This window comes from Microtus oregoni, unplaced genomic scaffold (genome assembly GCF_018167655.1).
Source record: "Microtus oregoni isolate MIOR12 unplaced genomic scaffold, Mior012 000009F_ref0000495, whole genome shotgun sequence".
NCBI lineage: Eukaryota > Metazoa > Chordata > Mammalia > Rodentia > Cricetidae > Microtus > Microtus oregoni.
In genome coordinates this window covers 27,383,217-27,401,499 of record NW_024543068.1, presented here as the reverse complement: position 1 = coordinate 27,401,499, position 18,283 = coordinate 27,383,217, and the positions used below count along the sequence as shown (strand labels likewise).

Genomic DNA, 18,283 nt, shown 5'->3' with positions numbered 1-18,283 from the left:
GAATATTCAACAACAGGAACAGTTTTTAAAGCACCATTTAATGACAGAGAGGTGAGGAAGACAAGTTGGACTCTGCAACTAAGCTGCAGGGAAGCTATTGTGGATTCAAAAGATGCGCATGAATAACTGCAAGGAATTTAAGTCTGTTGCAAGGAAACAGGACTTAAAATGTGGGCTAGACCAGTGATTTTCTTGTGTAGAACCCTCTATTTTTGAACTTACTTAAGTCTCTTACTCAACTCAGCTCACAAACTGAGCAAGCCTAATTGGTCAGCAAGGTCCAGAGCGCCTTTTTTTCCCACTTCCTTAGTGCCAAGATTATACAAAGGTACATGCTATGCTGCTTTGCCTGATTTTTCATGTGGGTTCTGGGGATTGAGTTCAGGTCCTCATGCATGCATGGCAAGCACTTGACAGACTGAGCTATCCCATTAGACAAAATAGTCTCATTGTGTAGCTCTTGCTGTCTCTGAACTCATTATTGTAGACCAGGCTGACAAAACTCAGAGATCTACCCACCTGTCTCTGAGTACAGGTATGTGCTACCACACTTCAGCTAGACCAGTGATTTTGAATCAGGGACTTTGCTCCCGCTACAGGAGATTCATCAATATCTAGACATAGTTTCGGCTTTCAGAACAAAACGAGTGGCATCTAATGGTTTAGGCCATGTGTATTGTTAACTTATGTTATATAGGCCTGGCAACAAAGGATCATGCTCTCCAAAATGCTAACAGTGCCAAAGTTGAGCAAGTCTAGGCTACTTTCCTTTTTAAAAATATGTGTCAGAGAAAAAAGTTTATTGTGTGTGTGTATGTGCATGCATGCATGTGTGTCCATGGAGACCAGAAGAGGCCAACAAATCTCCTAAAGCTACAGCTGGTTCTGAGTGGCCCCGTGTAGAGGCTGGGAAGTGAACTCAGGTACTCTGGGAGGGCAGCAAGTGCTCTTTAAATTTAACTGTTGAGCCATCTCTGTTCTCTTTTTTTTTTTTTTTTGGTTTTTCGAGACAGGGTTTCTCTGTGGTTTTCGAGCCTGTCCTGGAACTAGCTCTTGTAGACCAGGCTGGTCTCGAACTCACAGAGATCCGCCTGCCTCTGCCTCCCGAGTGCTGGGATTAAAGGCGTGTGCCACCACCGCCCGGCACCATCTCTGTTCTTAAGGAGAAATTTCAGATCTCCTTAAACTAGTTATCATTTGTGGACTATCTACAAGGGCAAAATGCTTGGTGCTGAACTTTTAAATTAACTTACAGAATACTATAAATTATTATCCCCCATAGTAATAATTTTGAGGCACAAAGGAAGGGGAGGGATAAAGAATATTTTCAGGCCTAGGTATGGTGGTACACCTTTAATCCCAGCTCTGAGGAGGCAGAAGCAGACAGATGTCTTGAATTCAAGACCTTTCAATAATGCATAGCAAGTTCCAGGCCAGGCAGGGCTACATTCTGAGTAGAATAATTTGAGATCCGCACAATCATCTAGCTTAGTTTGGAGTGGTAGCTGATGCTCTGGCAAAGATTACAGTGAGATGGAATAGCAACCCCACTCAAATCATACCTCATTTCCCTGCTGATCCAGATCGTGTTCTTCCTAGGTCCAAACAAAGATTAAATTCAGCTTTTGTACCAATATGCATTAAGCAGAAAGAAATTGATATAATTGATATAAGGCTGTTTTATAACTCACAAAACAGAAAACTGAAGAATACAACTTGGATCCCTTAAAACTCTAAAGTGGAATGATTAGTGTGTACATATTTAATACTTTAGAAAGCACTGCCATTGAAAGAAAAAATAAGGTTTTTTTTTAATCTGTGTGACAAAACCTTTTACTTAAAGTATATGATGAAGTCATGTTAAGTTGTAGAGACACCTGAAATGACAAGTTTAATATTTGTAGAGAAAAGTAATCCTACAAAAAGAACCTCAAAAAAAAGTTTGCCAACAATTTTTAAAAAAATATTTATTATATTTATTTATTTATTATATATACAATATTCTGTGTATATGCCTGCAGGCCAGAAGAGGGCACCAGACCTCATTACAGATGGTTGTGAGCCACCATGTGGTTGCTGGGAATTGAACTCAGGACCTTTAGAAGAGCAGGCAATGCTCTTAACCTCTGAGCTATCTCTCCAGCCCAGTTTGCCAACAGTGTTAAGATAAACTTTAAATATTGAGATAAACTTAATTTTGTGTATTTAAGTTACATGGACAATACCTATTCAGAGACAAACTAGGCTGCTGTAACAAGAGGCTTCAGAGTCCACAATTTTTTAAATAATAAATTTATACCTAATGGTTCTGGAGGCTGAAAGTTCAAGATCAGGGCAACAGTAGGTTTTGTGAAGACTTGTCTTGAAATGGTCCCTTAGTAGAGTGCAGTAGCACACACTTGTAATCCCAGCACCCGAGGTGTTGAGGCAGGAGGAGCTGACTCAGCAACAAGTTTAAGACCAGTCTGCTACCTGAGACAGCTGTGTAGTCCTAGCTGGAACTCACACTGTAGACCAGGCTGGCCTTGAACTCTGAGATTCTCCTCTCTGCCTTCCAAGTGCTGGGACAAAAGGCGTGAACCACCACCGCCCAGTACATGAGACTCTTAAAACAGTAACAACAAAAACTGGCATCTGATTGCTAGGTTTTCATTTGAGAGGTCCCTTTAATCTCAGAAGGGCATAACTTCACTTCCTAAAAGCTCAACCTCTTAATATTACTACACTGGCATTTAGACCAGAATTCATATCCATGAAAGATTAATAATACCTCTTGGGAATTTTTCCCTTGTCCTGACTTGCTACATATCTTAAGCTGGCCTCATACTGTAGCATGATAAATAAAAACCCAGAGACAAATATTGGTGTTCAACCTGAAGATCAGAAAGGCAAAGCAGCCAGTCACTAGAGAGCTCTTACCTCTATGAAATCTTCAGACTGAAAGAGCCAGTTCCTGTCTCATCCTGCTTTATCCTCCTCTCTAGTCCTGGGATGAAAGGCCACACCACCTGGCCTCTATGGCTGACTAGTATGGCTGTTTTGCATTCTGGTCTTCAGGAAAACTTCATTTATTAAAATACAAATGAAATATCACTCCATCATACTTTAGCTCCTTCCTTCTGCTTTGGCTTCTGAAGTGCTGGAATATTAGCTATATGCCATCATATCTCGTATGGATATGGATATTTCTGGGCCTAAAGTTTACAGATAAAACTACACATATGGCAATAATAGAAAAACTCATGAACAAAAGTAAAATTTAGAAACATTAAAAACACTGCTCAGTAGAGGGAAAAAGAATAGTGACAAATTCCTACAAGCATCTCACTAAACGGGTAACTCACACTTCACTAAAACAGTGTGGCCCAAGTAAGAACAGCCAAGTCAGGATTACAGTGATTACCACACCTGTTAACTTTCAGCCTATACTTTATACAGATTTATTTTTAAAAGCTCAGTATTTCAAGAATTTTACCTACTCCAGTACAAAGATATACTTACTGTGATTTTTAAATGATTTATTTGATAATACCATTAAGTAAGTACCTTAGCTAGAAAAAATATTTCTTCCTGCTTCTACAACTGAGACCTAACCTCTGACAACATAGTTATTTTTAATATTATATAATACAAGAAAGCTTATAATACTATAGAAAAGTTTACACAGTAAAACTTTATTTTCTACTTAAGCCCAATATTTCCTTATTTTAACTGAGTTCCATTGGAATCATGTGAAACCTCTCCCATAAAACTGTTACTTTGTGTGTGCTCTGTGCATGAGTACCTGTGTACATGTGCCTGTGCAGGTCAGAGGGCAATCTTGGATATCATCAGAAATACCATCTACTTTAAGACAAGATTTTTCATGGCCCTGGAGCTTGCTGAGTGGGCTCTGCTCCCCAGCCAACAGCCACCCCAGTGCGGGGATCATAAGTAAGTAAGTATATAAATTACAACCAGTTCTGGGGCTAGAACTCAGGTCCTATGGCAAGCATTTTACAAAAGGCCATCTTTCTAGATCCAAACTAATTTTCCAAAGGCATCTAGTCAATTTATCAGCAGCACATTTTTTTTTGTGAAACTAATTTTATCTTTGAGGCTTTGTTTCTATGATGAAGACCGACTTATCTGGGACTAACCCTGGCTCTCGTCACGCAGGCTCTGGTCACCCCACTTGGGAACACTCACCTTGTCATCATGTGGATCATCTACAGCCAAGTCGTGTATGTCCTGAGTCAGGACTTGAAGGGACGGTGGCTCCTTCTTAACAACATCGAGAGCCCGCTGTCCCCCCCTGGGCTTCTGTGGCTGCTTCATCACAGGCTCGTCTTTTGCTTTTCCTTTCTTCCCTTTCTTCCCCTTTTCTTCTTTGTTTGAACCTGCAGACTTTCAATTCATAAGGGGGAAAGAATCAATGTAATTATTATTAATACAAAGGTTTTAAAATAATTTTACTTTAACATTTTGAATCTAAGCTTTTGTTTTTCCTTACAATTGTGTGTACGTTATGAGTGTAGGATGCCCACGCCATAATAGACATTTGGAATTCAGAGGATGACATGTAGGAAAGTTTTCTCTTTTGAACATGTGGGTTCTAGGAACTGAATTCAGGTTGCCAGGCTTGGTGGAAAGTGAAGTGCCTTTACACACTGAGCTGCCTTACTGGCCCAGATAATGTAAAAATTTTATTTTCTTGTTTTTTTTTTTTTTTGTTTTTTGAGATAGGGTTTCTCTGTAGCTTTGGAGCCTATTCTGGAACAAGCTCTTGTAGACCAGGCTGGCCTTGAACAATGTTAAGGTTCTTAATGTTTATCATAGCCTAGATGCTCACTGTAAAGCAAGAGAAATAATTTAAGATGTTACTCACCGCTAGCAATTTCATAATAAGTTCACGATCTTCTTCATCCTGGTCTTTGTATTTTTCCTTCATTTTTTTCATTTTACTCTGAAATCAAAAGATTTGAAAAAAAGCAATAAGTCGGGCGGTGGTGGCGCATGCCTTTAATCCCAGCACTTGGGAGGCAGAGGCAGGCGGATCTCTGTGAGTTCGAGACCAGCCTGGTCTACAAGAGCTAGTGCCAGGACAGGCTCCAAAGCTACAGAGAAACCTTGTCTCGAAAAACTTAAAAAAAAAAAAAGAAAGGAAAAAAAAGCAATAAACAGTAATTTTTAAATGCCTCTTTCATTCTACCAAATATGCTTTTGAACAAGGCACCAACCAATATAAAGATCAATACGGAGGATAGGAAGATGAGTATGCCATAGTCCTCATCCCTCAGGGAATCTGCCACAGTGGAACAGAAGACACATACACAAGTAAGGGTAAATCAACACAACTTATTTTGAATTAAAAGTGGCTTTAAAAGTCTGGCTCTCTGCCCTTCTCCCGCCGTCTGTGAGCCTTCCTTCTTGGGCCCCTGTGCAGGAACAGTGCAGCAGGTACAGTGGACCCCTGAGTAGTGGAGGGCCAGGACTGAGCAGACTCCTCTAAGTGACTTCACTGGTGACTCAGGTTGGTGGTTACACACACTGGCAACCCTCTTGTCAGGATATAGATCTCCTGTTTCCTGCTTCCCACTGTCTGAAGCAAATGATGCCCCTCAGATGGTCTGCCACAGTGAGAACATGTTACCTATATCACAATGGCTGCCTTGTCCAACTTTCAAATCCCAGTGCAACAACACTGAAGGAAGGTGTCCCCACCATCTCAGCCTCCATGCTAGTCCTCATGATCTCTCAGCAATGTTTAACATCGGAAGTTTGTATGTGTTGGTAGAAGCCCTTTCCCGGTACAACCTTCATCAGGTACAGTCTTACCTTTCCAGCTAACTTTCAGCCTGAGAATTAAAAACTTATGTACATATTCTATTTTACTTAAAAATTACTCTATGTATATGGGCATTTTGCCTGCATGTATATCTGTGCACCACTTGTAAGAGGCCAGAAAAGGGTGCTGGATGTCCTGGAACTGGAGTGACAGATAGTTGTTAAGTGCCATGTAAATGCTGGAATTGAATCTGGTCTTTTGGAAGAGCAACCAGCCCCTTTTATTTCACTTTTAAACGTTTAAACAAGACCAAGAGGAACGCCCCGACTTCACTTGCGAGCCATACTGAACTAAGGGGTCATTCAGAAGCATATTTATTACCTTTTGTCCTCTTTTCATTGGCTGTCCAGCTGCAACATTTCTGCCTGTGTTCTGGTTAGCTTCAGTGTGCACAGCATTTTCTTTTTCTTTTTCCTTTCCTTCCATCACTTCTAAATCCCCTGAGTCACTTGGAAGCTTTTTCTTTTTCATTTCTCTAAATGAAAAAAACCAAGTAATATCACATTTTAAAAATGTCAAATGTCAGGACAGGCTCCAAAGCCACAGAGAAACCCTGTCTCGAAAAAAAAAAAAAGTTTATAAAAATGTCAAATGTGTCCTAAAAATGTCTATACGGGAAGGGGAACATATACAATGTTTGCCTTTTTAACTTAGACCACTGTATATAAAGAGACTCAAATTATCAGGTAAAAAAGACCTGAAAAATCTTTCAAAGATTTCTTATTCTGTCATCAAGACTCAAAAGTATTGCTTTTGCTTACCCCTCCTCAACCACACACTCATTCACTGAACGGACAACCCTCATGTGCAGACATCAGGACTTCCAGTATTCTATCATTCATTCACTGAACGGACAACCCTCATGTGCAGACATCAGGACTGCCAGTATTCTATCAGCATGGCTTTAGCATATCTTGGACATTCAAGACATTTCTTGATTGGCTGGTAGAATAAATAATGTATCCAAACATAAACATATTAAGGAAGAAGGGTACATTCTGTTGCTTTGGCATCTTTCTATTCCCAGTGCTACTGTCTTAGCCCAGGTCCTCACTGCCTCTTAGACTCCTTTGAGTCTTTATAACCTTCCCTGTTTCCTCACCTTTGTCACAGTTCCACTCAAAAGTTTCCAAAATATTCTCCTAATATCACTTGTAAAATAAATCTCCAAGTCCTTAGTCATTCCAGGTTCTCTTATATTTAATCTAAATTTACCTTCTACTCTAACCGTCTATGACTTTATAACATATACAAAACCTTTTTCTTTCCTCTCAAGTCTATTTATCATTTTTCCAAAATATCACACATACATTTTACTTCCCAATCTGTCTTTTCTTGTTTTAATGCTAATTGTCCTTAAAGTCTCTTTTCACCTTCATGTATCTGTTAAAATATCTAAGGTATATTTCTTTTCTTTCTTTTTTTTTTTCCCCAAGACAGGGTTTCTCTGTAGCTTTGGAACCTGTCCTGGAACTAGCTCTTGTAGACCAGGCTGGCCTCGAACTCACAGAGATCCGCCTGCCTCTGCCTCCCGAGTACTGAAATTAAAGGCGTGAGTCACCACTGCCTGGCCTAAGGTATATTTCTTGTGTATGTGCATGTAGAGCCCAGAGGATGATGTGTGTTTTGCTTCATCAAACTCTGCCTTATCCCCTTGAGGTAGGATCTCCCACTAAACTGGGAGCTTTCCTGTTCTTTTGGTTTCTGACCAAGCCCCAAGAAACCTCCTGTTTCTTTGTCATAGTGCTGAGACAACAGGCGCTCACTGCTGCGCTCAGCTTTCTACACAAGGCCTAGGAACTGGAACTCAAGTCCTATGTGTACCTGACAAATACTTTACTTACTTGAGCATCTCCCCAGTCTCTAGGCTTTTGACATGTACAAATTTTTCCCAATTAATTAAAAAATTTTCTATTTATCTTTATTAATATTCTAGAATTAAAGAGAAAAAAAGGGAAGAACAAGAGAGGGTAGGAGAGAAAATGGAAATAAGATCAAAGCGTGGGAGCTGAAGAGATGGTTAAGAGCACTGACTGCTTCTCCAGAGGACCAAGGTTCAATTCCCAGCACCCACATGGCAGCTTACAACTGTCTGTAACTCCAGCTCCAGGGGACCTAACACCCTTACACAGACACGCATGCAGGCAAAACACCAATGCAGAGTTTAAAAAATAAGTTATTAAAAAAGACCAAAGGGGGGCCGGAGAGATGGCTCAGTGGTTAAGAGCATTGCCTGCTCTTCCAAAGATCCTGAGTTCAGTTCCCAGCAACCACATTGGTGGCTCACAACCATCTGTAATGAGGTCTGGTGCCCTCTTCTGGCCTGCAGACATACACAGAGACAAAAGATTGTATACATAATAAATAAATAAATAAATAAATAAACAAATACATAAATAAAATTTTTAAAGAAGAGCAAAGGATGGTATAGAAATATATGGAAATATGGTAGATTCATTAATTTGTATACTATAAATGAATTTTAAAAAAGCAAGTGTTGGGGCTGGAGAGATGCCTCAGCAGTTAAGAGCACTGGCTGTTCTTCCAGAGGACCCAGGTTCAATTCCCAACACCCATATGGCAGCTCCCAACTGTCTATTATCCAGCTCCAAGTGATTCGATGCCCTCACACAGACATAAAGGCACATAAAATAAAAATGAATAAGTTAGAAATTAAATAAAAATTCAAGTGCTTTATATCCATAATATCGTACATTCACTATACATGTTTACATAATAGTAAAAGGTTTGTTTTACTACTTATCTATCTCACCTATCATAAATGAGCCTTAAATACAAAAACACATATTAGAATTGGACATAAAGGATCTTGGTGATGGCCAGGTGGACGTGGCGCATGCCTTTTCTTTTTTTAAAATTTACTTATTTTATGTATATGAATGCTCTATCTTCATGTACACCTTTATGCCAGAAAGGGCACCAGTTACTATAGGTGGTTGTAAGCCACCATGTGGTTGTTGTGAAGAACAGAGCCATCATCTCCCCAGCCCCCAAAGGTGGTGGTGCACACCTTTAATCCCAGCACTCAGGAGGCAGAGGCAGGTGGATCTCTGAGATCCAGGCCAGCTTGGTCTATAGAAGCAAGTTCAGGATAGTCAGGGTTGCACAGAAAAACAAAAACAAAAAAATACCAGAAACAAAAGAATTTTGGTGATTAGGAATCTTCAAAATAGTCAAATACATGTTAGCTAAGTTATTTTAAAGTTTAAATTTATTATTTATTCTTCTGGACATATGATGTGTGCTCTATCCAGGTGGAGGTCAGTTCTCTCCTACAGCGGGGCCTGGGAGTGACTCTGTCATGCTGTACAGCAGGCAGTTTTACCCTTCCAGTCATCTCATTATTCAGCTGTCAATGTTTTTTATAACCCCCTTTTTACCTTCTTTCTTTGGCTGACAAATGTCTTCGGCTCTGCGATTTACTGTCACTCTATTAAAAAAGAACAAAGAATTATAAAACTATTACTATTATTTTTTCAAATAGTAAATTACAAAAGAACTTATTCCAGAAAAACCATAATTTTTAAAAAATAACTTCAAAAATAGCTTACTGCATTAGAAGATTCTTCTTTTGTAGCCAGTTTCTGCAGAGGCCTATGAAAACAAAAGAATTTATTGGCCTACGAATGCCATTTAGTTGGTCTTAAAATTTCCCCATCTGCTTATAGTCCTACAAAGCTTCAAATACAACAAAATACATCCAAATCATATTCCCATGCTTTTATATACATTCCTCGTGTGACATGTGTTAAATCTTTTTCTGTGTCAGCTGCTGCTAGAAGCTCTGCACTAAAATCTCCACCAAAACCCTGTGAAGGGAATACTCTGTTTTCTAAGATAGAAATTCATGCTTTAACACAATGTAGCTTGCCCAAAGAGACACCCTAAGACTTAATTTCGGTCTGTCTGACTTCTAAGCCATGCTTTAAAAACTCTGATAACAATTCTTTTTTTTTTTTTTTTTTTTTTTAATTTATTTATTTATTATGTATACAATATTCTGTCTGTATGCCTGAAGGCCAGAAGAGGGCGCCAGACCTCTTTACAGATGGTTGTGAGCCACCATGTGGTTGCTGGGAACTGAACTCAGGACCTTTGGAAGAGCAGGCAATGCTCTTAACTACTGAGCCATCTCTCCAGCCCCTCTGATAACAATTCTTAAACAAAAACAAACCAACAAAACATCATCCTCTGTGGTAGTGCACGCCTTTAGTCCCAGCACTGTGGAGGGAGGCAGAGGCAGGAGGATCACTGTGAGTTCAACACCAGCCTAGTCTACAGGGTGAGTTCCAGGACAGCCAGGGCTACACAGAGGAACCCTATCTTAAGAAAAGAGAAGAGAAAAGAGGGGAAGGGAGGGGGAGAGAAGAGGAGAGGAGAGGAGAGGAGAGGAGAGGAGAGGAGAGGAGAGAAGAGAAGAGAAAAGAGAAAAGAAGAGAAGAGAAAAGGAGTGACTGATTTGTGAGACAGGTTTCTCTGAGTGTTCTGGAACTCATTCTGTAGAGCAGACTGCCTCCCTCTGCTGAGATTAACAGTGCACGCCACTATGCTCTGCTTTAATATCTGTATTTCATTATGTATATGTGTCTGTATTTTGGTATGTGCAAACGAGTGGAGGAAAGCCAGAAGACAGCTTGGATTCCCTGGAGCTGGAGTTACAGGCAGTTGTGAGTGGCTCAGCAGGGGCGCTAGGGAAAAAACTCATGTACCCTACAAAAGCAATACACTTTCTTTTGAGTTGTCTCCCCAGTCCTTCCTTCACAGCAATATTTTCAAATAAATGCTTTAGTAGAGCCTTCATCCCCATCATCTCCTGAGTTCCCCAGCTACCCCTCACTGCAGTCCCTTTCCTCCTTCCCGTTCTGTGTCCTTTGCACCGCCCACTCCATGTCTCTTCATCATCTATTTGTCCCTCTTGTCTCCTCCCCACCAGACCCATCTCTATACACATCAGAGGCTAAGATCTGCATATGGCAGAGATTGTAGCTTTTTTCTTTCTGAGTTTAGATCACTTTGTTTAATATCTTATTATTCAGATCATCCATTTTTCTGAAAATGTCATAATTTGCTTTTGCAATGCTGGTTGAACCCCAGGTTTCTAAGCATGCAAAACAAACACTATTACTCAACAAACATGTCCTGAGGCTGGTTATTTCTAGTCTGACTACTTTGGCTACTTTATATACTTTTCTCCTCTGATCCAGGGACTTTCTAGCAGAAGACCAATCAAATGCTGAAAAAATAAAGACACAAAGGAGGGGTGAAAGGACTAGAATAACCCTGAGTAATAACTACAGCATGAAGAGTGGGTGGGAACAGTGTGAAGTTAATCTTAGTGTTACTGTTTTATAAGGTTTCCTCAACATCATTTCCAGTCTATAAAGGAAACTTCAATTCTTTCCACCGTTACCTCTGGGACTGAAGGTGGGACAAGTCAATGGTGGTGTCAGGGTAATCGAGGATGTCTTCCTCCTCACCCTTCATCTCACCAATGGGTTCTTCGTCTTTCGTGACTTCTTTGGATTCCCCATCTTCAGAACTTTCCTCCTGTATTAATTCCTCACTTAATTCATCTCTGCCACTCTGAACAGCAACCTCTTGATCGACCTGAGTCACAAGTTCTACTTCTATAGGAGTTTCATGTAATTCCTCTTTATCGTCTTCACTGCTGTCACCCCCTCCTGTAAATTCCATAAGGCAAGTCAGTATGCAGCTTCCATTGATGCTATGTGATTGATTCCAAGAATTCCTAGGTTGCCCAAGTGGTCAACAAAATAATTCCTGATCATCTCCACAATGTATTATGCCTTATTCTGACAAAAGGATAGTCCTTACATGACCTCCAAGATCACTCTATCACAGATGGACAGTGCTGATATTTCTGTAACAAACCTAAGTTGCCTGTCACAGCTACCTCCAGAAGGCAAGATAATAAAAGTAGCTGTATAAATTCTAGTTTTATTAATTTGTAAATGACAACCAACAAACATGATATAACTAACTTCACACTTAATCGAAAGAATACAAATATTAATAACTGGACCCAATTGCCATCTTGCAAGGATTATCATGAAATTAAATAATAAATATTATTGTTATTTATATAGCACTTTATAACAGGGACATGGTAGGTATCAATCAACAAAATCTAACAACATAGTAGTTTTAAATTAAGCAATGCAATATGACTTCAAAAAAAATGACCCTAGGAGAGAGAATAACTATAGAAGTAGTTCAGGGTACCCTTTCTCTATGTTCCTAAGGTTCGTAGGTCTCTCTACTTGAAGCAATTATGAAAATCAACCAAAGTTAGGCATACTGGCTTATACCCATAATATTGGCATTTGAAAACGGAGTCAAGATGATAGTCAAAAGACTGGCCCGAACCAAAATGTTAGGAACTATACTGGATATAAATTCATCTTATCATTTCTAACTCCTAAACCCAAATGGAAATGTTAATTCATATATATCCAAGTTTACCTGTTAGATATATTTACAAGATATCCAGTAGGAACGCAAATTTTGCCAAATGTATTTTGATTATGTATTTAGTTAACTATTTTTATCATTACAATATTTTTTTTTCAATCCTTAGCACAAAAAAAGCATATTTAGCATTTCCAGAAATAAAATTCAAGAAAATTAATAGTACTTTGGGTTATTTTTGAAATTCTGGTCATCACAGAAGAGGCACAATTTCTCAAGATTTAGGAATAAAACTAAAGAATGAAAAATCACAGGGCTTGGCTGGGTATGATAGTGAATTCCTTTAATGCTAACACCAAGGAGATAAAGAGAGAAGGACTGATAGAAGTTCAGTGCCAGCCTGGTCCATATGACAAGTTCTAGGCAAGCCAGGCTCCACAACAGTCTCTTGTCAAGAGGAAAACAAAGCCCCAAGCCTGGTTGGGAAGATGAAGATTTTCATTGGTAAAGTGCTTGCCTTTCAGGACATGGACATGAGCTAGATTTGCAGAAACAACATCAGGGAAGGGGACCAACAGCAAATCAGGCGTGGTGGCACGCACCCAACAACCATGATAAGGGGTAAGCTCACTGCCCAGTTAGCCTTGTTAATGAGCAAGCTCCAGACCAGAAAGAAACCCAACTTCTAGAGAAAGTCAACAGTGCCCATGTGTCCTCTGGCTTCCCACACACATGTGCACATAAACAAGCACAAACAAATCACAAGCCAATGCATTATAACATGTCAACTACCTAGTTGCTCCATCTCTTCTGACACGAGTTCACTTGTGCAGCTTGTCAGTGTTTCCATGTCTTCATCCTGTGTTCTGACTTTTCGTTCACCTCGATGTCTCCAGACGCAAGACTCATCTACCTGGAGAAAGAGTTTTTCCTCACTGCTGAGCTTCAGTGAGAGTATAAAGTAAGCCCAAAGAAAGTGAAGAGTACCTTAAAAAGGAAGCTAAACCCCATCATTAGATACGACGGAGGAAGGAAATTCTTTTTTCCTATAAAAGATAATACACATTAATATTATAAAAATCATTTTCTCTACTTTTTCTTGTCTGAAAATAATACATACCACTGATTATATCCACTTTCACCTTGTACTAGAACATAAGCATTCAAAATACTTAGTTTTATATATAGGAATAGTTATCAAGAAAAAGTATGAATGCTTGTTCCCACCTTTTGAGTTTGCCAGAACCATAATAATCTTTTTTCTTTCTTTCTTTTTTTGATTTTTGAGACAGGGTTTCTCCATAGCTTTTGGTTCCTGTTCTGGAACTAGCTCTTGTAGACCAGGCTGGCCTCAAATTCACAGAGATCCACCTGCCTCTGCCTCCCAGTGCTGGGATTAAAGGCGTGCGCCACCACTACCCAGCTTCATAATAATCTTTTTTATTTAAAAAGGTCAGACTCTTTTTTTTTTTTTGGTTATCCAAGACAGGGTTTCTCTGTGGCTTTGAAGCCTGTCCTGGAACTAGCTCTGTAGACCAGGCTGGTCTCGAACTCACAGAGATCTGCCTGCCTTTGCCTCCCCTTCCCTGATGTTGTTTCTGAGTGCTGGGATTAAAGGCGTGCGCCACCACCGCCCGGCTATTATTCTTATTCTTATAATCCAACTATGTGAAATACATTTTCATCAATAACTGTATGAAAACAAATGCTGAATTTGCCATGGCAAGGTAAAAATTTCCTTGTTTCTCAACAAAATTTGTATGTGCAATTATAGCAACCCATTTCTACTCAAGAATATCTGTAAAATGGCTCCTGCCTTCATAATTCAATTTAGGGATATTTTTCATGTTAAGTTGTTACCTCTTATCATGAAGCTTCCTGTTGTCAAATATTCTCCTGTTGGTGCTGTTTTAGACACCTGAAGAACACAATAATGCATTATATTCTTATCTAAAGAAAAAAAAATGAGACAGGTTCTCAGTTATTATAGGTCAGCCTTGAATTTACTACTGAGGATGACCTTGAATTTCCAGTCCCTCCACCGCCTAAATGCTAGGATTACCACTGTGCCTGCCCCGCCTCCTTTACGTGGCCCTGGGATTAAACATTGGGCTTTGTGCATGCTAGAAAGGAAATCGACCCAACTGAGTTACATCTTTAGTCTCTTCAGATCTTCTTTTAAAAAGTTTTCTACCCAAGGAGGAAATAATCATATTCAAGTGAGCAACTCTAAGTGCTGAAAACTTTATAATTTAGTAAAAATCCTCAACATTGCAGACACATATATCCTTCCAACAACAGATATACTTGATGGCATAAATGAAGAACAAAAGACCTACTATTCCAATAGAATGACATGGACTAGACTGGACCTAGCTTTTCCTTCTAGCATAGGATATAATGAGTAGAGAATAAGTTTAATAAGCTTAGCACAAAACTTTACTAGAAGGTAAAGTTATAGTCACTAAAATCCTTTTCTGGGATTCTTTTTGAAAGTAAAACAGCTTTTCTTTTCCTTAAAAAAATAGTCTGAAAGGTTTTTTTGTTTTGTTTTTAATTTTTCAAGACAGAATTTGTCTGTGTAGCCCTGGTTGTCCTATAGACTAGGCTGCTAGCCTCTAACTCAAGACTGCTGGAATTAAAGGCATGCACCATGTCTCTCTTTGAAAGATTTTTTTTAAAAGATTTCTTTATTTATAATGTCTACACACACAAGAGGGCACACACACATACTGCAGAGATCAGAGGACAGGTTGCAAGGAATTAATTCTCCCCTCCCACCATGTGGGTCCCAGAGATTGAACTCAGGTCATCAGGCTTGATGATAAGGGTATTTACTGACTAAGCCACCTCCCCGAATCCTAAAACAGCTTCTCCTACAAGGAAATAAAAATTAATAGAATTTTCAAAATGTAGTTTGATAACACAAAGTGAGAGAGCTCATTCCAAAGATTTTACAGACTTGTAAATTCTCTGATTTGATGGTATTTTTTATTAGTTATAAACAGTTAGAAAACCACTTCAATAGTGATTTAATAGTGGATGTATAAAGTATTACCTCTCAAGTACATTAATTTCCTAAAACCACATCACAGAATAGCAAACAACATAAATATAAAATAACTCTCAAGGATGGTATTTTTTAATCCTACCACATAATTTCTGATTCTTGTATAATTTATATATCATTGTCAAATATAATTCTTGAAAATGTGGATCTATTTGCAATGGGAAATCAAATATGAAATGATAATATCAAATAGCACTAACAGCTGAGCTTAGTGGCACAGGCCTGTAGTCCCAGCTACCTAAATGGCTGAGGTAGAAGGGCTGAGAGTTCAAGCCCTGTGTGAGATATAAAGTGAGCTCAATGCCAGCTGGAGGAACTTAGATCTCATCACAAAATAAAGTAATAAAGAAGGCTAAGGGCACTATTTAGAATGCATTAGTCTCTAAGTGCAATCTCCAGTATGACAAAAACAAATCAAAAAGGCATCCAAAAACAAACAAAAGAGCACTGAAAACATAGAGGGGCACTTACTAAAACCAAGTGAATACACAAAACACAACTGACACTTAGTTTCTGGAGAGGCAAAAGAGAATTCAGAAAATCTAATTGAGCCGAATGTGGTGCTGCATACCTTTAACCCCAGCATTTGGGAGGCAGAGGCAGGCGGATCATCTTTGTGACCAGCCTGGTCTACACAGCAAGTTCCAGGCCAGCCAAGGCTACACAGGAAGACCCTGTCTCAAAAACCCAAAGGAGAAATTTTGTTTTTTTCTTCACAGCACCTACCATCTGGTTTGCATATATTTTTTTCTACTGCTTAAACATAAACTTTATCAAGGTAGGTACTTTTCTTCCTTCTACATCCTACCCATCTGTAATGAGGTATAGCCCTTAAGAGATTATGAAAATGGACCACACAGCCCTTATTACCTGATGATGGTACACCCACCAAGCACTAGTGATAACTCGAGCATCCCAAGCAGCACTATAGCAAAGTGCCATTGTGCCCGCCTCAGTCAGAGTCCGTGGAGGGATGGGTTCTCCTACAACAGCAATGCTATGTTTCAATACCAAAGTACAGGGCTTCTACAGAGCAAGATGTCAAAGTTATATTAAGTACACAGTCAACCATCTTCTATCTTAAATATTTACACCACATTTATGTCAAGATTCTACCTACTTCTACCTGTTGTTTAGTGTTAGGGACCAAAAGTTTGTATTTTATTTTTTTTTTTTAAACTTTTTTATTTATTTACTTAACTTTATTATGTTTGTTGGTGTGAAGGTGTCAGATCTCATGGAACTGCATTTTTCAGACAGTTGTGAGCTGCCATGTGGGTGCTGGGAATCGAACCCGGGTCCTCTGGAAGAGCAGTCAGTGCTCTTAACCGCTGGGCCATCTCTCCAGCCCTGTATTTTATTTTTTATACTTATTTGTGCATATGTGTGTGCATGTATATGTATGTGTGCTTATGAGTGCATGATAATGCAGTGTAACTACAGCCACTATAGAATTCCAAAACATTTTATCACATCCTGTGGTGAGCCCACAAGTATTATACAGCAAATGTACAACTGACAGATCTCTTAGACTGTCCATGATAAGTGTATGCATACACTCCACCTGGAGAACCCTTTTTTGCAGAGCTGTGGAAATATCTGTCCTTTGGATAAGACACTGTCAATTCTGCAAAAATCCTGTGAAATCATGGCATTTCTTCCTTCTGTAGTATCCCCAGCAGTGTATAAACCTGACTTTTCCTGTAGGGCAACTGGAAACTATTGTAATCTGTTGGCCTTGTCTGTCACCTGGGTACCGTGTCCCTTTAAGACACAAGCCCTACCCACTTCCAACCTCCTTTCCCTCTCTCCTTCTCCCAAGCTCTTTGTCTGCCCTTCTTCTGGAGAGGCAGCTTCTGCCTCTCTCTCTCTTCTCCCTCTCTTCTCCCTCTCCCCTTCCCTTCCTCTTTCATAACCCACTAAATAAACTCTATATCCAAACTCTCTCTGCATGGCGTATCTATCTGTCTGTCTCCCACCAAGGACTCGGGCCACCCAAACTAGGTTCCCCTCCTGAGACTGGTCCCCTACCACCTCTTTATAAATAAAAAGATACCTCCCCCTACACCATTTAGCCAGGGTGTGAAAAGGATTCAGCCAAATCCTTGTTCTTACAGGCAAAATTTACATAAAAATAGTTCCCCACAAACCTTCTTCATTGACAGCAGTCACTGATAAGAAAGGAGCCTCCTACAGGAAGTAACGTCTGCTCTAACAGCAGACTCAGGAAGATGTAATCTACTGGTCTTCTGCTCTGGCTTAACAGGCTATTAATATTCTATATTTATCCTTTACTCTGGTTTCAACTAACATAGGATCATAACCCAGGAAATTAACTGTTTATACAGGAAAAAGGCTTGAGTCTCTAAAACTAGCTTCAGAGAGCAAAGTTCTCACCTGGGCACCCTGCTGGAGTCAAAAGCAGGGTCCCCAGAAGAGATTCCTTTTAACTCAATCAGTTAGAGGCTAATGCCAATCAAGCCAGCAGTGTTCCCAGTAGCAAGTGATTACAGGTATGAACTGCCACACCTGCCTTTCTTTACTTTCAATATTTTACAGATTTTCCCTAAAGTCTTCTCTATCTTGCAAGGTTATTACCAGTTTTATGGTATTATGGATTAAAAGCCAGGGCTTCATGCATGTGAGAAAAGTACTATACCACTGAGCCATAACTCCTATTTTTTTCTCTTTTCAAAGATAAGGTACTATATAGCCCAGACAGGCCTCAAACTTGCTATGTAGCTGAGGATTGCTTTGAATTTCTGATCCTTTCACCTCTGCTTCTTGACTGCTGGGATTATAGCCCTGCACCATCATGCCTGCCTATGTGGTAATGGCGATTAATAGACGTTAGGATAACACCCTACTAACTGACTACATCCCCATACCCTTTATTTTATTCTTTTTTATTTTATTATGCCTGTATTATCAGTTTA

The 18,283-nt window shown here is 39.5% G+C and overlaps 1 protein-coding gene across 2 annotated transcripts in view; it reads right to left on the bottom strand.

Annotated features, from left to right (window-relative positions):
- The window catches only part of Nemf (nuclear export mediator factor), a 51,152-nt gene that overhangs the window by 1,083 nt on the left and 31,786 nt on the right, over window positions 1–18,283 (bottom strand). For both annotated transcript variants that reach the window (XM_041658628.1, XM_041658629.1), the window contains 11 exons: window positions 16,218–16,330; window positions 14,138–14,195; window positions 13,265–13,323; window positions 13,070–13,190; window positions 11,259–11,529; window positions 9,400–9,442; window positions 9,229–9,278; window positions 6,149–6,302; window positions 4,868–4,945; window positions 4,189–4,386; window positions 1,563–1,595 (listed from right to left, as the gene is read on the bottom strand). In XM_041658628.1, the coding sequence (XP_041514562.1) occupies window positions 1,563–1,595; window positions 4,189–4,386; window positions 4,868–4,945; window positions 6,149–6,302; window positions 9,229–9,278; window positions 9,400–9,442; window positions 11,259–11,529; window positions 13,070–13,190; window positions 13,265–13,323; window positions 14,138–14,195; window positions 16,218–16,330 (1,178 nt within the window). The remainder of the gene's footprint in view (window positions 1–1,562; window positions 1,596–4,188; window positions 4,387–4,867; window positions 4,946–6,148; window positions 6,303–9,228; window positions 9,279–9,399; window positions 9,443–11,258; window positions 11,530–13,069; window positions 13,191–13,264; window positions 13,324–14,137; window positions 14,196–16,217; window positions 16,331–18,283) is intronic.